The sequence below is a fragment of the Trachypithecus francoisi genome, unplaced genomic scaffold (genome assembly GCF_009764315.1).
Source record: "Trachypithecus francoisi isolate TF-2019V2 unplaced genomic scaffold, Tfra_2.0 Lachesis_group10, whole genome shotgun sequence".
In the NCBI taxonomy this organism is placed as follows: Eukaryota; Metazoa; Chordata; class Mammalia; order Primates; family Cercopithecidae; genus Trachypithecus; species Trachypithecus francoisi.
The window spans coordinates 74,010,543-74,034,853 of record NW_022681455.1 but is presented as its reverse complement, the minus strand read 5'-3'; the positions used below and the strand labels follow the sequence as shown (position 1 = coordinate 74,034,853).

At 42.8% G+C, this 24,311-nt stretch overlaps 1 protein-coding gene across 1 annotated transcript in view; it reads left to right on the top strand.

Moving 5' to 3' along the window:
• SLC5A11 (solute carrier family 5 member 11) overlaps positions 1 to 24,311 on the top strand; it is a 68,857-nt gene that overhangs the window by 7,763 nt on the left and 36,783 nt on the right. Inside the window, 4 exon segments of the mRNA XM_033217717.1 lie at positions 6,417 to 6,575; positions 9,946 to 10,017; positions 19,708 to 19,812; positions 22,296 to 22,355. Of these exon segments, the coding sequence (XP_033073608.1) occupies positions 6,441 to 6,575; positions 9,946 to 10,017; positions 19,708 to 19,812; positions 22,296 to 22,355 (372 nt within the window). The 5' untranslated portion in view covers positions 6,417 to 6,440.

Below are 24,311 nucleotides of genomic sequence, written 5' to 3'. Positions count from 1 at the left end.
CCTTTTGTGCTTTGGCCAACAGGCGACCTCAAGGGTAGGCTGTTCTCCTTGCCAACAAAGCCTTTGTTATAACACACGCTGGTGGATCCTCCCCGCGGGCACAGGGAGGGTTCTTCACAAGAGGTTAAGAAGGAGCCACCCCCAACCAGACCCTCCTGAGGCAGCCTGGGAGCCAAGCATCACCGTGCAAGGAACAAAGGGTGCCCAGGGTCGTTTCACCGAGTGGACCCAGGTACACACAGGGTGCAGGGGACTGAGATGAAAACCCAGAGGACGGGGCCAAGTCTACGCTTCTCATTGCTTTGTCCTTCATACCGAACAGAGAGCTTAGCACACAGCTGGTGCTTAATAAACGTTTGTTTCACTGAGTCCCCAGGGCCTAGCACAGAGCATGGAACACAGCCAGTGCCTAATAAATGATTGTTCTACTGAGTCCCCAGGGGCTAGGACAGAGCATGGCACACAGCCGGTGCCTAATAAATGTTTGTTCTACTGAGTCCCCAGGGGCTAGCACAGAGCATGGCACACAGCCGGTACCTAATAAATGTTTGTTCTACTGAGTCCCCAGGGTGTAGTACAGAGCATGGAACACAGCCAGTGCCTAATAAATGTTGTTCTACTGAGTCCCCAGGGTGTAGTACAGAACATGGCACACAGCCGGTGCCTAATAAATGTTTGTTCTACTGAGTCCCCAGGGGCTAGCACAGAGCATGGCACACAGCCGGTGCCTAATAATGTTTGTTCTACTGAGTCCCCAGGGGCTAGCACAGAGCATGGCACACAGCCGGTACCTAATAAATGTTTGTTCTACTGAGTCCCCAGGGTGTAGTACAGAGCATGGAACACAGCCAGTGCCTAATAAATGTTTGTTCTACTGAGTCCCCAGGGTGTAGTACAGAACATGGCACACAGCCGGTGCCTAATAAATGTTTGTTCTACTGAGTCCCCAGGGGCTAGCACAGAGCATGGCACACAGCCGGTGCCTAATAAATGTTCTACTGAGTCCCCAGGGTCTAGCACAGAGCCTGGTACACTGTTGGTGCCTCATAATGTTTGTTGCACTCAGTCCCCAGGGCCTAGCATGGAGTTAGCACCCGGATGGTGCCTAATAAATGTTTGTTTCACTGAGTCCCAGCGTCTAGTACAGAGCCTGGAACATAGTTGATGCCTAATAACACTTGTTTCACTGAGTCACAAGACCTAACACATAGCTTGGCACATGGCTGGTGACTAATAAATGTTCCACTGAGTTATGGAGCCTGGCACACAGCTGGTGACCAATAAATGTTCTGCTGAGTCCTCAGGGCCTGGCATGGAGCCTCATACACAGCTGGTACTTAATAAATGCTTGCGGGCAAGAAATAGAGCCAGAAGGGGGGAAAGAGAGAAGGAAGGAGAGAAGGGTGGGAGGAAAGAAAGACAGACTAGCCAGGAATGGCCACCTGTAAACCTGGGTTGGGATCCCACCCGTGGCACTGACTGTGGCCTAGAAGCAAGTGGCACAGCCGTGCCTGAGTTGGACTCACATTCCCCTCTCGTGCCTCCGATTCCCACCTGTGAAATGGAGGTGAAATCACGTTTTCCTCAAAGGGCTGTGCTCCGTGCCTGCCACTCAAATAGAAATCCTGCTCACCAAGTGTTAGGGCCGGTTCTCAGTACACCTACTGCATGGATTTGCAGAGGGTGGAGCGCATGGAGGGCTCCTCCCGGGAGCCTGTGGCCAAGGCTGCACGGTATCTTTGGTTGCTGTTCCTGTCTCCACCGTGAAGATGGAGCCACGTCCCTCGCGGCCCCTGGCTGGGCCCCACCTCCCGGAGACTCAGGAAGGGCTTGGAATCGGTGCCAGCTTCGCCGGCTGTGGGCCCCACGGCGGTGATGAATAACTTGTTTATCTGCTGGAGCTGCTCCCACCGCTCTCTCGGTGCCTGGCAGGCAGAGGTCTGGAAGGGGCGGGCAGGGACGGGGAGGGCTGGCTCACCAGGCAGCCACCGCCCCTCCTCCCTCCTCGCTCTGCCCCACTCCCCAATTCAACATCAACCTCCACCTAAACCTGCTTCCTGCGCTTTCCTGCTCCTCATCTTTCCCCAAATCCTGTTTTGGAAGAAGCAGGTTGAAGTGTTTGAAAAATGCAGGCTCTGAAATCAGACTGGATTTGAGTCCCAGCGTTGTCGCTTGTCAGCCATGTGACTTTGGACACAACTTAAACTCTTGGAGCCATCACTCCCCCTGTAAAGTTTGTTGTTGTTGTTGTTGTTGTTTTTCCTGAGACAGAGTCTCACTCTGTCCCCCAGGCAGGAGTGCAGTGGCACAATCACAGCTCACTGCAACCTCCGCCTCCCAGGTTCAAGATCCTCCTGCCTTAGCCTCCTGAGTAGCTGGGATTACAGTTGCGCATCACCACATCCACCTAAAAAATTGCATTTTTAGTAGAGATGGGATTTCGCCGTGTTACCCAGGCGTGTTTCAAACTCCCGACCTCAGGTGATCCTCCTGCCTTGGCCTCCCAAAGTGCTGGAATTTCAGGCATGAGCCACTGCGCCCAGCCTCCTCCCCTGTAAAGTCTGATGAGAACCTTACTTACCTAATGGGGCTTCACCCTTGAGACAACCCACAAGGGTCCCCTCACCCCGCCTCCCTCCTGAAGCTGCCAGAATGCTTTTCGTGCTTGGACCCTCCCTTAAGGGCCTCCACCCTTACCTTAAAGGGAGTCTCCACCTCTAGGCCTTCCTCTCACTTTCTTGCACAGAGAAAGGTTAGGTTAGGTTAGTCTTGTGTGTGTGTGTGTGTGTGTGTGTGTATGTGGCAAGGTCTTGCTCTGCCTCCCAGGCTGAAGTGCAGTGGGACAATCGTAACTCACTGTAGCCAAGCTCCTGGGCTCAAGTGATCCTCCTGCCTCAGCCTCCCAAAGTGGTGGGATTATAGGCTTGAGCCACCACACCTAGTCTCCAAATTATTTCTCTAATCTACTCCCTCTGCTATGGTCTGAATGTGCATGTCCCTCTGTCCCCAAATTCTTACATTGAAACCTAAATCCCCAATGCAATAGTATTAAGAGGCAGGGCCTTTGAGAGGGTTGGGGTTATGAGGACTCTGCCCCCACGGATTACATTAGCACTTTTATAAAAGACGCTTGAGGCCAGGTGTGGTGGCTCATGCCTATAATCCCAATACTTTGAGAGGCCGAGTTAGGGGAGTTGCTTGAGCCCAGGAATTTGAGACCAGCCTGAGCAACATAGTGAGACTTCATCTCTAAAAAAAAAAAAAAAAAATTAGCCAGGCATGGTGGTGCATCTAGAGTGCCAGCTAATTGGGAGGCTGAGGCAGGAGGATCTCTTGAGCCTAGGAGGTTGAAGTTGCAGTGAGCTGTGATCATGCCACTGTACTCCAGCCTGAGTAACAGAGTGAAACTCTTGTCTCTTTAAAAAAAGGGAAAAAGTGATTGTGCCACTGCACTCTGGTCTGGACACCAAAGTGAGACCTTGTCTCAAAATATATAAATAAAATAAAAAAGGCTTAAGAGAGCCAACTTGACCCATGCATGTACCATGTGAGGATATAGTAAGAAAGTACCATCTATGAGGAACGGGCCCTCTCCAGACACTGAATCTGCTGACAGCTCGATCTTGGACTTTCTCCGGAACTGTGAGCAATAAATTTATGTTGTTTACAAATTACACAGTCTAAGATATTTGATTATAATGGCAGGAATGGACTAACCCCTGCCCATGTATGATCTGAAGCCTGAGTCACTACCTCCAGAATAACCTCCCTGCCTGCCTTCTTACTTCTCATCAAGGCTGCCCCCATCTGATCATACCACTTTCTTATTAGAAATTCTTCACCGACATCCGTGAACCCAGAGCACATGTGTGCACTGGAGGTGTTGCTGCCCTTCAGAGATGTTTCAAAATTTATGAGAGCATTTGAGCATTTTTGGTTGTCACAGTAATTCAAGAATGGGAATACTGGCATTCAGTGGATGGAGGCCAGAGATTCTAGACTTTCGGAAATGTACAGAACTTGCCCCCACAACAAAGATTATCAGAGGACCCGCCAGACATTCATGTGGGCAAAAATCCCATTTATCGCTATCTAAATCCACAACCTACCTTCAGATTACATAAAATGCAAAGTGTTGGAGTCTTTTCTTCCTTTAAAAATGTTCCTTGGCTGGGCATGGTAATCCCAGCACTTTAGGAGGCCAAGGTGGGGAGGATTTCTTGGGGTTAGAATTCAAGGCCAGCCTGGGGAACATAGGGAAACCTTGTCTCTTAAAAAATAAAATAGGCCAGGCACGGTGGCTCACACCTGTAATCCCAGCACTTTGGGAGGCTGAGGTGGGTGGATCACAAGGTCAGGAGATTGAGACCATCCTGGCTAACACAGTGAAACCCCATCTCTACTAAAAATACAAAAAAAAAAAAAAAAAAAAATTAGCCAAGAGTGGTGGTAGGCACCTGTAGTCCCAGCTACTTGGAGGCTGAGGCAGGAGAATGGCGTGGAACCCAGGAGGTGGAGCTTGTAGTTAGCAGAGATCAGGCCACTGCACTCCAGCATGGGAGACACAGCGAGACTCTGTCTAAAAAATAAAAATAAAAATAATAAAATAAAATAAAATTAGCCAAGTGTAAATGGTGGAGTCAAGGTCTTGCTCTGTTGCCCAGGCTGGAGTGCAGTGGTGCAATCTCAGCTCACTGCAACCTCCACCTCCCAGATTCAAGCGAGTCTCATGCCTCAGCCTCCCGAGTAGCTAGGACTACAGGCACGTGCCACCACACCTAGCTAATTTTTGTATTTTTAATAGAGACAAGGTCCCACCATTTTGCCCAGGTTGGCCTTGAACCCCTGGCCTCATGTGATCCACTCACCTCGGCCTCCCAAAGTGCTGGTATTACAGGCATGAGCCACTGAGCCCAGCCAAGCTGTACAGCTTCTGAGCCTGAATTCTTAACATCTCTCCCCATGAGCCTGCACTCTATGAAACATCACGTTGTGCTGTCCATGGGTGGCTTTGTCCCATCACTGGGTTATGCATCGCAGGAGGACAGGGATCAGGTATTTTCATTCCTGAACACCCAAAGGCTGACAGAGACTGGAGGTGCATCTTAACACAGGAATAAGTCAATGCCCTAATCACTTGTGGTCAAAAATCACCCTTGGAAATTTTATTAGTTTCTGACTGCTGCTTTAACAAATTACCATGAACTTAGTGGCTAAAACAACATAAATTTATGATCTTACAGTTGTACAGGTCAGAAGTTCTAAATGGGTTTTACTGGGCTAAAATCAAGGTGTCAGCAGGACTGAATTCCTTCTGGATGGTCTAAGGAAGAATCTGTTAATTTGCCTTTTCCAGTTCCTAGAGGCCACCTGCACTCCTTGGCTTGTAGCCCCATTACCCCATCTTCAAATCTACCAATGTTGAGTGAAATCCTTCTCCTGCTGTCATCTCTGTGGCTATCTCTTCTGATTCTGTCTTTTCTGTGATTACATGAGGCCCACCCAGTTAATCCAGGCATCTCCCTATTTTCAGGTTAGCTGCAGCTAGGCATCTCCCTATTTTAAGTGATTTGACTACTAACCTTAATTTTATCTGCAAACTTAATTGTCCTTTGATATGTAATAACATATTCACAGGTTCTGGGGATTAGAGGTAAGCATCTTTGGGGGCCATTTCTCTGTCTACCACAAGAATCCCTTAAATTGCCCATGGATTTGCAGGGCACTGAGAAAACAACTTAGATTCATGGTTCAAAGCATGGAGTCTGGAGCAAGATTATTGAGTTCAAATCTCAGCTTTTTGACCTTGGGCACTTACTTAACTTTTCTGTGTCTCTGTGTCTCAACTTCACCATCGTAAAATGGGGATGATAATAATAGTGCCCACTTTGCAGGTTAGTAAACACTTAGAATGATGCCCAGGATATAGTAGATGCAATGTGGTTGTTTATTAAATATATTAAACTTCATGGGTATATATAGCATTGGAACAAGATTGTGGTGTCTGGCTGAGCCTCAGACAAAATTATTGACGTGACTCTCAGCCAGCTGTGAGGTACCACAGAAGTGGAGACTGACTCAGGAGTCTCATTTTTCTCTCACTCTGGGACACGTGCTTGCTAAGTGGAGGAGGATGCTGAAATCATCTGTATTATTTCAATTGTTTATGCTTCTTTCTATTTTGCCAAGTGAGTGACAAAATTAACTGCAGATTTGATGTGACTTCATTATGAATATGTGTTGAATGAATGAATGAGTGGATGGATGGATGGATGTGTCTTCCCTGAAGATCTATCTCCACCACACATCCCTCCATGTGGATTCTCTTTCATGGATGGCTTAGGGAGGTAGCTACAGAAAGGGTGATAAGAATGATGCTAGGATCCGGCATCTGACTGGCATTTACCCTTCCTCAGGATCCTGAGGTCTCGTTCAGGACCATGGAGAGCGGCACCAGCAGCCCTCAGCCTCCGCAGTCAGATCTCCTGGATGTGTTTCCCCAGAAGGGCTTGGAGCCTGGGGACATCGTGGTGCTGGTTCTGTACTTCCTCTTTGTCCTGGCTGTTGGACTATGGGTAAGCCAGGCCACTGAGGGATGAGGGATGAAGAGAGAAGGAAATGTCTGTTTAGAGGTCTGGAGTTAACCTCATCCTTTTGAGCTAAGATACTGACTGTGAGAGGAAGAAACTAACACAAGGTTATAGAGTAATCAGAACTTAAAAATTTTAAACATGCATTGGGTGTGGACTGTTGTCAGACACTGTGTTAAGCATTTTCACTTACGTTTCTCATGTAATTTTCACAGTGCCCTGTGAGAAAGATGCTATTACAATATCCATTTTACAGATAAGGAAACAGAGGCCCAAATAATTTAAGATCCTCATCCTGTAAGTAAGTTAGGAGATCTGGGGTTAGAATCCCTGTCTCCCTTACTTTGAAGCTCATGGGTTTTTTTGCTTTGTTTTGTTTTTGTTTCTGTTTTTTTGTTTTTTGTTTTTTGAGATGGGATCTCCCTCTGTTGCCCAGGGTACTAGAATACAGTGGTGGCAATCATAGCTCACTGTGGCCTTGACTTCTTGGGCTCAAGTGATCTTCTTACCTCAGCTACCAGGTAGTTAATTTTTTATTTTTTTTTTTTTTGTAGAAATGGAGTCTCCGTATGTTGCCCAGGCTGGTCTCAAATTCCTGGGCTCAAGCAGTTCTTCCATCTCAGCTTCCCAAAGTGCTGGGATTACAAACAACCCAACTTTTCTTTTTTTTACTCTAAAGAAAAATTTTAAAGGCAGTACAATCGCATGGTTCAAAAATAAAAATCACTTATGAGAAGCGATGAAAAGTCTCAATATTAGCCTTGTCTCCACAGGTAACCAGTATTATTAGCTTTTTAGTACATTAGCATATTGTTCAAGTGTCTTTATGCAAATCCAAGAAAATTTTAATATGTATATTTCCCTCTTTCTTAAACAGAAGGTTTCTTATACTGTTTTTTAACTTGCTATTTTTCACTTCTCAGCATCTTTTAGATATCTTTTCACATTAGCACATAGACATTCCTTATCTTCTTAAAAGTTGCACAATATTTCCTTAGATGATTGTGCTGTAATTTATTTAACTAGTCTCAGGCTGAGGGTCATTTGGATTGTTTCCAATCTCTTACTATAATAAACTATACTATAATAAACAAACCCTGTCCGGGCACACTGGCTCATGCCTGTAATCCCAGCACTTTGGGAGGCTGAGGCGGGCACATCACTTGAGGCAAGGAGTTTGAGACCAGCCTGGCCGACATGGTGAAACCCCATCTCTACAAAAAATACAAAAATTAACTGGGCGTAGTGATGGGTGCCTGTGGTCCCAGCTACTCAGGAGGCTGAGGCAGGAGAATCACTTGAACCTGGAGGCGGAGGTTGTGGTGAGCCGAGATCATGCCATTGCACTCCAGCTTGGGCAACAAGAGTGAAAATCTGTCTCAAAAACAAACAAATAAGTAAATAAATAAATAAACTCTGTACACTATTTGGGAGTGTAGCTATAAGACAAATTCCCTGCAGCAGAATTGCCAGGTTAAAGAATATACACATTTGGTATTACACTAGTTTGTGTCAAATTGCACTCCTTAGGTGTACACATCAGAAATGATGAGGAAGTCTGTTTTGTCACATTCTCACCAACAGTGTATTGCCAAACTCATTTTTGTCAGGCTAGGAAAAATAACATCTCAAAGTATTGTTAATATGCATTTATCTTATAATGAATGAGGCTGGGCCCCATAACATATGTTTAAACACCATATATTTTCTTTATGTGAACTATGGCTTCATATCGTTTGCCTTATTTCTATTAGGTTCTTCTTCTTTTTCTTATCAATTTCCAGGAGCTCTTTTTGTGTTAAGGATATTAACAACTTTGAGATAAAAGGTCAGGCGCAGTGGCTCACACCTGTAATCCCAGCACTCTGGGAGGCCGAAGTGAGCAGATCGCTTGAACTTAGTTCAAGACCAGCCTGGCAACATAGTGAGATACCATCTCTACAAAAAACACAAAAATTAGTTGAGCATGGTGGCACATGCCTGTAGTCCCAGACACTTGGAAGGCTGAGCCAGGAGGACTGCTTGTGCCTAGGAGTTCAAAGTTACAGTGAGCCATGATCATGCCACGACACTCCAGCCTGGAGTGAGAAACAGAAGAAAGAAAGAAAGAAGGAAGGAAGGAAGGAAGGAAGGAAGGAAAGAAAGAAGGAAAGAAGGAAAGAAGGAAAGAAGGAAAGAAGGAAAGAAAGAAGGAAGGAAGGAAGGAAGGAGAAAGAAAGAAAGAGAGAGAAGGAGAGAAAGAGAGAAAGAAAGAAAGAAAGAAGAAAGAAAGAAAGAGAGAGAGAGAGAGGAGAGAGAGAGAGAGAGAGAGAGAGAAGAGAGAGGAAGGAAGGAAAGAAAGAAGGAAAGAAGAAAGAAAAGAAAAAGAGAAAGAAAGAAGAAAGGCAAGAGAAGGGAAGGGAAGGGAAAAAGAAAGAAAAAGAAGAGAAAAGAAAAAGAGAAAGAGAGAGGAAGGAAGGAAGGGAGGAGGGAAGGGAAAGGAGGGGAAGAAGAAAGAAGAAAGGCAGAAAGAAAGAGAAAGAATGGAAGGAAGGAAGAAAGGCAGAAAGAAAGAAAAGAAAAGGAAAGAAAAAAAGAAAGTTAATCACCAATGTGATGGTATTAACAGATGGGGTCTTTCTAGGGTGATTAAGTCATAAGAGCTGAGCCTTCATGAATGGAATTAGAGACTTTATTAAAGAAGCTCAAGGGAACTAGTTTTACCCCTTTTTGCCCTTCTGTTCCTCTGGCATGTGAAGACACAGAGGAGGTACTATCTATAAGGAACAGGCCCTCACCAGACACCAAACCTCTCGGTGCCTTGATCTTGGACTTCCCAGTCTCTAGAATTGTAAGAAACAAATTTCTGTTGTTTAAAAATTTGGGGTATTTTGTTATAGCAGTGTAAAACAAACTGAGACATGAGCCTCGGTTTCTTCCTTTATCATGTTGGCCTAATGACACCAACCTCATAGGGGTTGGTAGGGATTAAATGAGGTGATGCATATAAAGTGCTTGGCACAGCGTCTGGCACATAGTAAACATTCAATAAATGGTATCAGTTATAAAATATCATAGACAAGTCATGAGCCTAAGACTCAAATGTCTAGGGAGATCAAGTAGGTTATCATAAAATAAATGTTTGTAGCAACAAGTGGTAGGAGCTGTGTTGACCTGAAGAGTTTATGTCTCTCTAAAGACACCAAAATTAAAATTTTCTCCAAAACTGTGGGAGAAACAAAATATATTTGATCTCCCAGAAATATATCCAGATCTGGCCCTTAGGACTCCCAGTTTGCAATCCCTGGCCTTGGCCATTTTGAGATGCCTCTGATTGCTAATGTCTTCCCTCACCCACCTCTCTTCTTTTTTATAGTCCACAGTGAGGACCAAAAGAGACACAGTGAAAGGTTACTTCCTGGCTGGAGGAGACATGGTGTGGTGGCCAGTAAGTGGTCTTTGGTTCAATTAAAGTCGCTTCTTAAAGAATCTTCAAGTGCTGGGATTCTGTCCAGCCTTTGATCTCTCAGGACTCTCTGGTCTCATGTTGTTTGGAAGTCATTCTCTACACTAGAGAAGGCTTAGCTCCAGCTCAAATTTGTTTAAACAACAACAAAAAAATTCATCAGCTCACCTAAGGGAAAAATCTGGAGTTAGGTTTTAAAAATAAATATTTATATAATATGATATTTTAATAATATATAATATATAATATATAACATATAATTTATTATGTTTATATATAAATATATACTATATAAATATAAATTTTTATAAATAAATTTAAAATAAATTTTTATAAATATAATTTATATTTATTATATAAATTAATATTATATTATATAATAATATATATGTATTATATAAATAATATTATATTTATATAATAAATATATATTTGTTATATTTATATATTTATATAACTATATTATATGTAATTTATAGTTATATAATATTAAATATAATTTATATATTATATAATATATAATATATAATAAATATGTAAATATATATAATCACAACTTTAAACAGAAAACCAGTATCGTTTGCTCTACACAGGAAAGCAGGGAATCATAAAAATAAAATTAAAAATGTGCTTTTCTCCCCTGTACTCATTCATGCAGCTGCATTTAGTTGGTGACTAGGCTAGATAGAAGTCCAAGATGGCTTCATCTGCATTTGGGGGACTTTGGCAGGGATCACTGGAATATTGGGACCTCACTTTCTCCCTATTCTCTTTCGTCATTCAGTGGCCTAGCCCAGGGTTTTGTGGTTTTTCTTGCTGGTTTTTTTGTTTTTGTTTTAACCAGGTAGCTGAATTTCAAGAAGGCCAAAATGAAAGCTGCTAGGTTGTTAAGGTCTTGGCCTGGAAGTCATACAGTGTCACTTCTACCACATTCTGTTGGTTAAAGTAAATTACAGGCCAGCCCAGTTTCTATATGGGCCAAGTGGAAAAGTCACATTTCAATGGTGTCGTTGGGAAAGGCAGAGTAAAGAGCTTCAAAAATTCTCTCCTCCATAAAACTAATGAGAACCGAAGCAAAAAAAAAAAAAAAAGAGAAAAAAAGAAAATTGTTAAAATCAACTTTTTTAGAACTCTGGAGATTAACCACATGCTGCAATAATTCAGGAAGCATTTATTCAAGAAAAACAGCTGGATCTCAGAAAAAAAAAACAGTGAGCTTTGGCCCTGTTTCCATCTCTCTCTCTCTTTAGCTATGTAGTAGCCTTGGGAACCACCAGCCTAGAAGCAACTGAAGAGGTCAGAATGGGGTTAGAAACTCCATTCTCAAAAAAAGATCACTATTTTACCTGTCATTTAGTTTCCTGGAAAGCCCCACCTGCTAGGCTCATCTTTATTTGACCTTACCTAGAAGGTAAGGTCAGTGTGAATAGCCTTTTTCCTAGACACATTTGTAGAAAAACAATCAGTGGCAATTGTTTAACATTGCAGCTGTGGCAATAACAGTTTGGCAAATACTATTCTAATAAAATAACTTAAATAGAAAAGCTGGGAAGTGAGATGCACATCGGGTGCTTTGAAAAACTCAAGACATATTTCTGGGAATCTAGAAGGCCATGTGCACAGGACCACACACAAGCTCAGGAAAGACCCAAGAAAGCCCTAAGCTCCTGCTTCTGGCTGACCTTGAGGCTCTGCACCAGCAGGAAGTGAAGGCTAAGGCAGAGTTATAAGCTCGAAGAATTGCAAAGACTGGAAAAATTATTGGTTTCAGGGATTTAAGGAAATGTCTGTTCAGTCATTAGCTGCCCAATAAACTGAGCATAGATTTTAGTGGACACACATGACAAAAAATTCAGACTTTATAAACTTAATTTAAGAAAGTCATGAAACAAACAATAGAAGCAGCAACAACAGCAGGAATGAATAGAAGAAACAATAATAAACTCTGAAGAGTCAGGAATGATCAGATTTCTAGAGTTACCAGTGACATTATTTTAAATGTCCACCTTTAACAAAAAATTATAAGACATGCAAAAAACCCCAAGAAATTATGGTCCATACACGGGGGGTAGGGGGTGTGGGGAGCAGTCAATAGAAAGTGTCCCTGAAAAAGACCAGATGTTATATTCACTAAACAGAGGCCTTAAATCAGCAATTTTATGTATATCCAAAAACCACACAAAAAAGCCATGTCTTAAAGACTAAAGAAAAGTATGAGAACAATGTTTAACCAAACAGAATATATCATTAAAGAGATAGATATTATTGGCCAGGCACAGTGGCTCACACCTATAATCCTAGCACTTTCGGAGGCCAAGGCGGGTGGATCACGAGGTCAGGAGATTAAGACAATCCTGGCTAACACGGTGAAACCCCATCTCTACTAAAATACAAAAAATTAGCCAGGCATGGTGGCGGGCACCTGTATTTCCAGCTACTCGGGAGGCTGAGGCAGCAGAATGGCATGAACTCGGGAGGCGGAGCTTGCATTGAGCCAAGATAGCACCACTGCACTCCAGTCTGGGTGACAGAGCGAGACTCCATCTCAAACAAACAAACAAAAAAAGAGATAGACATTATTATTATTAGTAGTAGTAGTAGTAGTATTATCATTACTATTTTGAGATGGAGTCTTGCTCTGCCACCCAGGCTGGAGTGCAGTGGCGCAATCTCAGCTCACTGCAAGCTCTGCCTCCCGGGTTCACGCCATTCTCCTGCCTCAGCCTCCCGAGTAGCTGGGACTACAGGTGCCCGTCACCACGCCCGGCTAATTTTTTGTATTTTTAGTAGAGACGGGGTTTCATCTGTTACCCAGAATGGTCTCGATCTCCTGACCTTGTGATCCACCTGCCTTGGCCTCCCAAAGTGCTGGGATTACAGGTGTTAGCCACCACACCCGACCCAGATATTATTATTTTTAAGTAGAAATTATGGAGTTGGAAAGTACAATAAGTGAAATAAAATACTCACTAGAGGAGTTTGACAACAGATTTGAGCAGGCAAAAAGAAAAAAAAAGATTCGGTGAAATTGAAGATAGATTAATTGAGATTATCAGGTCTGAGAAACAGAAAAAAAATGAAGAGAAACAGAGTCTCAGAGATCTGTGGGACATGATTAAGCATAATTAACATACACATAATGGAAGTTCCAGAGGAGAGGAGAGAGAGAGAAAGGGGCAGAAAGAATAATAAAAGAAATAGTGGTTTAAAATAGACTAAATGTTATTAACAATATTAATCTACACATCCAAGAAGTATAGTAAACTCCAGTAGAAGAAATTCAAAGAGACTCATACCTAGGTACATCAAAATCAAACTGTCAAAAGTCAAAGATTTTTGGAAACAGCAAGAGAGGAGCAATTCATTACGTACAAGAAGTCTTTGGCCGAGCACAGTGGCTCATGCCTGTAATCCCAGCACTTTGGGAGGCCAAAGCTGGTGGATCACTTGAGGTGAGGAGTTTGAAGCCAGCCTGGCCAACCTGGTGAAACCCTATCTCTACTAAAAATACAAAAAATTAGCCAGGCGTGGTGGTGCATGCCTGTAATTCCAGCTACTCAGGAGGCTGAGGCAGGAGAATTGCTTGAACTTGGGAGGTGGAGGTTGCAGTGAGCTGAGACTGAGCCACTGAACTCCAGCCTGGGTGATAGAGTGAGACTCCGTCTCAAAAAAAAAGTCTTCAATAAGATTATCAGCTGGTTTTTCATCAGAAACCATGGAAGCTCAAAGTACCAAAAGAAAAAGGCTACCAACCAAAACTTTTATATTGAGCAAAACTATCCTTTGGAAAATGGGGAAATGTACACATTCCTAGACTTTTTCCTTTTAATGATAAAATTCACTGGTAGAAGACCTACCCTACAAGAAATAAAGGTAATCCTTCAGGCTGAAATAAAGACATCAGAGAGTAACTTGAGTCTACATGAAAAAAATAAAGGGCACCGGTGAAGGTAACTATGTAAGCAAATATAACATACAGTTAAATTGGTTTTTGATTGTAACTCTCTTTTTCTTCTATCTAATTTAAAAGACAATTGCATAAACAGCTAATGATAGAGTTTGTTTTTTGGACATACAATATATAAAGATGGAATTTGAGTAACAATGCAGTACAAAGGAGGAGGAAGGAAATGCACCTATATAGGAGCAAAACTTTTGTATACTATTGAAGGTAAGTTGCTAGCAATCCAAAATTGATTTTTATAAGATGTTAATTATAATCCTCAGAGCAATCACTGAGAAAGTAATTTAGAAAACAGTAACAGAAACTATTGTTTTAATAAAGGAATTTAAATGGCATACTAGGTAATATCTAACACAAAAGGCAAAGGAGGAATAGAAGAATAAGAAGGACATTAGACATATATCAATTGCACGGCAATATGGCATATGTAAATTCTACTTTACCAGTATTACATTAATTTAAATGGATTAAACATTCCAATCAAAAGGCAGAGAATGGATTAAAAAAAATGTGATCCAACTGTATACTGTCTACAAGAGATACACTTAGATCAAAGATACAAATAGGGCTGGGTGTGGTGGCTCACACCTGTAATCCCAGCACTTTGGGAGGCCAAGATAGGTGGATCACTTGAGCTCAGGAGTTCAAGAACAGCCTGGGTAACATGGTAAAACTCCATCTTTACCAAAAATTAAAAAAAAAAAAAAAAAAGCCAGGTGTTGTGGCATGTGCCTGTAGTCCCAGCTACTCAGGAAGCTGAGGTGGGAGGATCACTTTAGCCCAGGAGGTGGAGGTAGCAGTGAGCCAAGATCACACCATTGCACAGCAGCCTGGGCAACAGTGAGATTCTGTCTAAAAAAAAAAGAGATACAAATAGGTTGAAAGTAAAAGTAAAAGGATGGAAAAAGCCTGTTTAACCAAACACAATATATTTCAAAAACGTTGAAACTAAAAAGATGGAAAAATATATACCATACAAACAGTAACTAGAAAAAAGCAGGAGTGGCTGTACTAATACCAGATAAAATAGACTTTAAGATAAACATTGTTACTAGAGACAAAAAGGAACATCACATAATGATAAAAGGGTCAATCCCTCAAGAAGACATTATAATTGTAAACATAATTGCACCTAACAACAGACTCTCAATATATATGAAGCAAAAACTGACAGAACGAAAGGAGAAATAGACAATTCAAACACTAACAATTGATGATTTTAATATCTCATTTGCAATAATGTACAGAAAAACAAGATAAGATCAACAAGAAAATAGAAGACATGAACAACACTATAAACCAACTGACCTAACAGACATATATAAAATAATTCATCAACAACAGCAAAATACACATTCATCTTAAGTGCACATGGAACATTCTCCAGAATAGACTATATGTTAAACCATAAATAAATTTTAAGAAATTTAAAATGATTGAAATAATACAAAGTGTGTTGTCTATCCACAGTGGAATGAAATTAGAAATAAACAACTTTGGGCTGGGCGCGGTGGCTCACGCCTGTAATCTCAGCACTTTGGGAGGCCGAGGTGGGTGGATCACAAGGTCAGGAGATCAAAACAATCCTAGTTAACACAGTGAAACCCTGTCTCTACTAAAAATACAAAAAATTAGCCGGGTGTGGTGGTGGACACCTGTAGTCCCAGCTACTCGGGAGGCTGAGGCAGGAGAATGGCGTGAATCTGGGAGGCAGCGCTTGCAGTGAGCCGAGATCGTGCCACTGCACTCCAGCCTGGGCAACAGAGCAAGACTCCATCTCGATAAATAAATAAATAAATAATTATTAATTGGAAAAGAAAAACTTTGGCAAACTCCCAAATACATATAAATTAAACAACACACTTCTAAATAACCAATGGGCCAAAGAAGAAATCACAAGACAAATTAGAAAATACTTTGAGATTACTGAAAATGAAAACAGCATACTAAAACTTATGGGATCCAGCTAAAGCCATGCTTAGAAGAAAATTTACACCACCATGTCCATATTAAAAAAGAAGAAAGATGTCAAACCAATTACCTCATCTTTTACATTAAGAAACAATAAAAGAAGGGGAAATTAAACCCAAAGCAAGCAGACAGAAGAGAATAATAAATATTAGAGTGGAGGTAAACAAAATAAAGAATAGAAAACTATCAGAGGAAATCACTAAAATCAAAGGATTTTTCTTTGAAAACATCAAAAAAATTGACCAGTTTCTAACTAGATTAAGAAAAGCAAGACAAAAGATGCAAATTAATAAAATCAGAAATGAAAAAGGGGACATTTCAATCAACATTATGAAAATAAATAGTTATAAGGAAATGCTATGAGCGATTATATGCCAAAAATTAAACAACCTATATGAAATGAACAAATTCCTAGATACAGAGTACCAAAACTGACTCAAGTAGAAATAGAAAACCTGAATTATAGCTATAAAAAGTAAAGACAAGATAAGCACGGTGGCTCACCCCTGTAATCCTAGCACTTTGGGAGGCCGAAGAGGGCGAGTCACCTGAGCTCAGGAGTTTGAGACCAGCCTGGGCAACACAGTGAAACCCCGTTTCTACTAAAATACAAAAAATTAGCTGGGCATGGTGGCATGTGCCTGTAATCCCAGCTATTCAGGAGGCTGAGATAGGAGAATCACTTGAACCCAGGAAGCAGAGTTTGCAGTGAGCTGAGATGGTACCTTGCATTCCAGCCTGGGTGACAGGGTGAGACTCCATTTAAAAAAAAAAAAAAAAAAAGTAAAGATGGTGAATTAGTAATCACAAAACTTCTCACAAAGACAAAGACCAAGCACCAAGGATCAGGATGGCCTCAATGGTAAACTCTTCCAAATGTTTCTAGAAACATTAACACAAATCCTTTACAGATTCGTCCAAAAAAAAAAAAATTAAAGGCCGGGTATGGTGGCTCATGCTTGTAATCCCAGCACTTTGGGAGCCAAAGTGGGCGGAACACGAGCTCAGGAGTTTGAGACCAGCCTGGCTAACATAATGAAACCCCACCTCACTGAAAATACAAAGAATTAGCTGGGTGTGGTGGCGGGCGCCTGTAGTCCCAGCTACTTAGGAGGCTGAGGCAGGAGAGTCGCTTGAACCCAGGAGGCGGAGGTGGCAGTGAGCCGAGATTGTGCCACTGCACTCCAGCCTGGTGACACAGCGAGACTCCATCTAGAAAAAAAATTAGAACACTTCCTAACTCATTCTATAAGGCTATTATTACCCTAATACAAAAACCAGAGATACTACGCATACTACAGATAAATATCTCTTAAGAATATGGATTCAAAATCTCAGCAAGCAAATTTTTTTTTTTTTTTTTTTTTTTAGAGACAGGATCTCTCTCTGTTGCCAAGGCTGGAGTGCAGTGGTACAATCATAGCTCACTGTAGCTTCAAACTCATGGGCTCGAAGGATCCTCTCGCCTCAGCCTCCCAAGTAGCTGGGACCACAGGCATGTGCCACCACGCCTGACTAGCAAACCAAATCTAGTAACATATAAACATGAATTTACACCATGACCAAGAAAGATTTGTCCTAGAAATGGAAGTTTGGTTTAATATACAAAAACATCAATCAATGTAATACACCATATATATTATAGAATAAAAGACAAAAATGAGATCATCTGAATAGACAAACCGTTTAACAAAATCTAAAACCCTTACATGATAAAACATTCCACAAACTAGGAATAGAAGAAAACTTCTTTAAGTTGATAAATGGCATCTACAAAATCACCCACAGCTAACATACTTAGTGGCGAAAGACTGAAGTTTTTCTCCCTAAGATCAGGAACGAGACAAGATATCCCCTTTGCCACTTGTATTCAACATTTTTCCGGAGGTTCTAGCCAGAGCAATTCACAAGAAAAAGAAGTAAAAGGTATCCAGATTGAAGAAGAATAAGCAAAGCTATCTTGATTTGCATAAGACATGATCTTGTACATAGAAACTTCTAAATAACCCAAGAAATACTATTAGACCTTATAAATGAGTTCAGATTGCAGATAATAAGATCAGTTTTTAAAAATTAATTGTATTTTTATACACTAGCAGTGAACAACCTGAAAATGAAATTAAGAGAATAATTCCACTTACAATAGCATCAAAAGAATAAAGTATTTAGGAATAAATCTGACAAAAGAATACAACACTACACACTGAAAAGTCACTGGAAAAAAAGAACTAATTAAAAAGGCATCCTGAGTTCTTGGATTCAAAGACTTATTACTGCTAAAGCAGCAATATTCCCCCAATGGACCTGCAGATTCAACACCCATTCCCGTCAAAATTTCTGCTCTTTTTTTTTTTTTTTTGGCAGAAATGAACAAGCTGATCCTGAAATTCATATGAAAATGCAAGGGACCCAGAATAGCCAAAACGATCTTGAAAAATAAGAATAAAGTTGGTGGACTCACACTTCTCAATTTCAAAACTTACTACAAAGCTATAGTAATCAAAAGAGTGTGATATTGACAGAAGGATAAACACGTAGATCCATGAAACAGAATTTGGTAAGAATTTGATAGGAAAGTCAATAAGGAGGCAAAATGGCTCTTTCATAATTCTCTCTCCTCTCTTCTCTTCCTTCACCCTTCTCCTCCTCCTTTCCTTCCTCCTCCTCCTCTTTTTCTTCTTGCTCCCTCCTTTACCCTCCTCACTGGATTTGCCTTTTTTTTTTCTTTTTTTTTTTTTTGAGGCGGAGTCTCTGTTGTCCAGGCTGGAGTGCAGTGGTGCAATCTTGGCTCATTGCAACCTCTACCTCCCCAGCTCAAGCAATTCACCTGCCTCAGCCTGCCGAGTAGCTGAGATTATAGGCATGTGCCACCACGCTTGGCTAACTTTTATATTTTTAGTAGAGACGGGGTTTCACCATGTTGGCCTGGCTGGTCTCAAACTCCTGACCTCCAACGATCCGCCTGCCTCGGCCTCCCAAAGTGCTGGGATTACAAATGTGAGCCAGAGTGCCCATCTGGGCCTGCCCTCCTGTGCAGGTCTCCATTCTCCTCTCTCTCTGAACTGGCAGTGATGACTGGCACATGGTGAAACATGCCTCCACATCACTCCCTCACCCCCATCACACACACCCCTCCCTGGTTCAACATCCCTAGTCCAAGGGACCAGCAGAGATGGTGTCCCTGTTTCAAATTCCCAGGAAAGAGAAGATAATTTACCCAGCTTGGGCCAGGTACCCAGGCATGTCCAATCAGTTGAGACCAGGGAGACCAGGGATTGGCATTATCAAGTAGCCATTTAGTGCTATACCAGGAGGACTATCTACTTTGCTAAGTTAGAAACAGATCTGGGCAGTAAAAAGGCTCCCTGATTCTCATCATGAATCACTTTCTACATTACTTCTCATCTTCTTTCCTGACCCCCGACCCCCGCAGGGGTACTGGGTACAGTTGTTAAAGCTGTGCACTGCACAACCCTAGAGGGTGCAATCTGCATTTTAGGCCCTGTAGACATGAATATTTATTCTACCAATCTCTGACAGGTGGGCTCTGACCAAGTAAGAGTCTTGGGAAAGGAGAATCTCATTCTAATGTAAACAAAAATGCCAGATAGGCTAGGGGTGGCCCTGCCTTCCTCCACTTCTCTTCTCTGTCCCTTTGGAGCATGGAAAGAATTGGGGGTGGTGAGCAGGTATCCTCGACTTTGTCTCCAAGATCTGACCCCTCCATCTTCCCACAGGTGGGTGCATCCTTGTTTGCCAGCAATGTTGGAAGTGGACATTTCATTGGCCTGGCAGGGTCAGGTGCTGCTATGGGCCTTTCTGTATCAGCTTATGAGCTTAATGTAAGTATTTTACTCAGGGCATAGATGACATCTTACCTCTACCTAATACGTAGATCTCAGGGACAAGTTGTATGAATGCCCTGCACTTTAAAAATAGAATGGTGGGGCCGGGCGTGCCCCTGTAATCCCAGCACTTTGGGAGGCAAGGTGGGCAGATCATAAGGTCAGGAGATCAAGACCATCCTGGCTAACATGGGGAAACCCTGTCTCTACTAAAAATACAATAAATTAGCCTGGCGTGGTGGCGGGCATCTGCAGTCCCAGCTACTCAGGAGGCTGAGGCTGGAGAACGGCCTGAACCCAGGAGGCGGAGCTTGCAGTAAGGCGAGATTGCACCACTGCACTCCAGCCTGGGCGACGGAGCAAGACTCTGCCTCAAAAAAGGAAAAAAGAGGAGGAGGAGGAGGAGGGGGAGGAGGAGGGAGAGGAGGAGGAGAAGAGTGAGACTCCGTCTCGAAAAACAAAAACAAAAACAAAACAAACAAACAAAAAAAAAAACCCCCCAAAATAGTGGGATGGGCGCGATGGCTCAGGCCTGTAATCCCAGCACTTTGGGAGGCCGAGGTGGGTGGATCATTTGAGGTCAGGAGTTTGAGACCAACCTGGCCAACACAGTGAGACCCCATCTCTACTAAAAATACAAAAATTAGCAAGGCTTGGTGGTGCACGCCTGTAATCCTAGCTACTCAGGAGGCTGAGTCAGAAGAATCACTTGAACCTGGGAGATGGAGGTTGCGATGAGGTGAGATCGTGACACTACACTCCAGCCTGGGCGACAGAGTGAGACTATGTCTTTTTTTTTTTTTTTTTTTTGAGACGGAGTCTCACTCTGTCGCCCAGGCTGGAGTGCAGTGGCTGGATCTCAGCTCACTTGCAAGCTCCGCCTCCCGGGTTTACGCCATTCTCCTGCCTCAGCCTCCGGAGTAGCTGGGACTACAGGCGCCCGCCACCGCGCCCGGCTAGTTTTTTGTATTTTTTTAGTAGAGACGGGGTTTCACCGTATTAGCCAGGATGGTCTCGATCTCCTGACCTCGTGATCCGCCCGTCTCGGCCTCCCAAAGTGCTGGGATTACAGGCTTGAGCCACCGCGCCCGGCCGAGACTATGTCTTAAAAAATAAATTTAAAAAAATGGTGTGTGAAGAGGAGAGCTCAGAATTCCTCTCCTAGAGATGCAGAAGAAAGACGGTATCGTGGAGACTGAAGCGTATTTCTGTGTACTTTAGACATCAATCAACCATGGCAAAAATTTTGCAGTTCAGTAGTTTTTGACTTTTTTTGGCTACCTCTGAGATACCCAAGAGATAAGATACACTCTCCTACCTAGCAGGGCTCATTTGGGATATGATTTTTCCTGGGGTCAGGGCAGGGAGGGGATTATTAATAATGATCATTGCCTTCATAATGTCCAATATTTCGGGGATGCTTATTCTATGCCAAGAACAGACTTTGATATGTTACATACACTATCCCATTATAGGATTCATTTACAGATTGAACCCACACTGCCTAGGTTTACATTCTTGCTCCAACTCTTATAAACTTCAGCAGCAAGTGGCTTTTTGTGTGACCTTGGGTGGCAAGTGGTTTTTTGTTTTGTTTTTGTTTTTGTTTTTGTTTGAGACAGGGTCTCGCTGCATCGTCCAAGCTGGAGTGCAGTGGTGTGGTCACAGCTCACTGCAAACTCCACCTCCCAGGCTCAAACCATCTTCCCCTTCAGCCTCCCAAGTAGCTGGGATCACAGGTGCACGCCACCATGCCTAGCTAATTTTCATATTTTTTGTAGAGACGGGAATTTCACTGTGTTGCCCAGGTTGGTCTTGAACTCCTGGGTACAAGTGATCTGCTGGTTTCTGCCTGCCAAAGTGCTGGGATTACAGGCGTGACGCACTGCACCCAGCTGGGCAAGTTTCTTAACCTCTCTGGGCCTCATGTACATAACAGGCATATTAATGGTACCTGCCATGTAGAACCATTATGAGGGTCAAATGAGTTAATGCTTGTAAAGGGTGCAGAGAGGCGCCTGGCATACAGTACTCATTAAGTACCATCTCGCTGATTTCCTTGCAACCACCTAGAAAGGCACGGATATGCCCATTTTCCAGGTGAGAAAAATGTGTCTTGGAGACCTGTGTTAACTCTTGTGGTCGGTCTTTGAACCCAGATCTGCCTGCTGTCATGGCCTTGTTTTAATCACTGCCGAGGAGGGGAGGGGACACAATGAAGCGATGACATGATGTTTAGGAGACACAGAACTAGGAAGCGTCACAAAAGGCTTCTTTTTCCACTCTCCTCTTCCTTCCTGAATCCGTTCCCCATGTTAAAAAAGGAAGTATGAAGGCCAGCGCAGGTGAACTACTCAGCAAGTAAGAGACTACACCAGAGGTGGAGTTCAGGCCAGGCTGCTTCAGGGTGCAGAGGGAAATCCAAATGGGTACCTTGTTGTGAGCTGCGGGCCAAGTCCTGACTGTGTTTTCTTGAGCAGGGCTTGTTTTCTGTGCTGATGTTGGCCTGGATCTTCCTCCCCATCTACATTGCTGGTCAGGTGAGTCGGGGAACATTGGCATGCTGTATAATTGAAAGATGCTTTGGGAATCTCAGCCCTGCAGTCCCTCCCTCATCCCACCATCCCTCCATCCTGCCCATGGTCATCCATCAGATTGCCACTCAGAGGCCCCAGTAAAGGGGAGGGATGATCCACAGGTGAGACAATGAGGAACCCAGTCCGTAGCACTTCCTGCCAGTAACCAACATCCAAGGCACACAGAGGGCGTTTGGAGGTTGGAAAAACTATGAGCCCCCCAATTTTAAATACAAAACACAAATGTAAAGCTCACAATCTCTTTCAAATGCTTAAATCACAATATGTTTCTGCTATATTTTTTTGAGACAGGGTCTGGCTCTGTCCCCAGGATGGAATGCAGTGGTGCAATCTTGGCTCACCTGGTCTCACCAGCCTCCCCAGCAGCTAGGACCACAGACGCATGCCACCACACTCAGCTAATTTTTGTGTTTTTTTTTCTTTCTAGTAGAAAATACAAAAACTCCGCCATGTTACCCAGGCTGGTCTTGAACTCCTGGGCCCAAGTGATCTACACACCTCAGCCTCCCAGTCTGAGTAGCTGGAATTACAGGCATAAGCCACCATGCCCAGCCTATGTTTCTGCTTTCTACTAAAAAATAAAAATAAAAATGAAAGTATATAGCTCATGCCTGTAATCACAGCACTTTGGGAGGCCAAGGCAGGCGGATCACTTGAGGCTAGGAGTTCGAGACCAGGCTGGGCAACATAGTGAAAACCTGTCTCTACTAAAAAAATACAAAAATTAGCCAGGTATGGTGGTATGCACCCATAATCCCAGCTACTCAGGAGGCTGAGAAGCCATGAGAATTCTTCAGCCTGGGAGGCAGAGGATGCAGTGAGCTGAGATCACACACCACTGCACTCCAGCCTGTGTGACACACCGAGACCCTCTCTCAATCATATATCTATATCTATATCTATAGATAGATATATTTAAATCATATATATATTTAAAAATCATATATATAATTCAGTGATTTTTTTTCTTTCTTTGCACACAAAACTGTAATAATTGAGCTATTTCTGTCTGGTACAAAATGTCAACATAAAATAATGCTGCTTTTGACGCTTTGAAAAGCATTTTTTTGTGGGTTTTTTTTTTTTTTGACAGAGTTTTGCTCTTGCCCAGGCTGGAGTGCAATGGCGCGACCTCAGCTCACTGCAAACCTCTGCCTCCCAGTTTCAAGCAATTCTCCTGCCTCAGCCTCACAAGTAGCTGGGATTACAGGTGCCCACCACCACGCCTAGCTAATTTTTGTATTTTTAGTAGAGACGGGGGTTTCACCATGTTGGCCAGGCTAGTCTCGAATACCTGACCTTTTGATCCACCTGCCTCAGCCTCCCAAAGTGCTGGAATTACAGGCGTGAGCCATCATGCCTGGCCTGAAAAGCAGTTTTTGAAAAATCATCTATGATCTCACTGGCAGTATTGCATCATTCATACTTTCTTAATTCTGTTCTAGATGTTCTACTGCACATGGCAAGATCACACAACATCACAGTGTTGTTCGTAAAGCAATAACTGATTTTAGCTTTTTATTATAGAAATGTTAAAAAATACACAAAGTAGGCTGGGCGTGGTGGCTCATGTATGTAATCCAGCACTTTGGGAGGCCGAACTGGGGGGATTGCTTGAGGCCAGGAGTTCGAGACCAGCCTGGGCAACATGGGTCAATGCATCAAGAAAGTCATTGAGCGCCTGCTACGGGAAGGCATATATGATGGTAGAGATGCAGGTAAGTGAATATTTAGGGTTGCCAGACATTCTTACCTGATGGCTTCCATTTTCTCTGGCAAACAGAAGATAACGTCATCAGCTGAGAGTGAGAAAGGAACTTGTGAAGCTTTAGGTTGAGAAAATGCAAAGTTTGTTGTTTTTGTTTTGTTTTGTTTGTTTGTTTTGAGATGGAGTCTTGC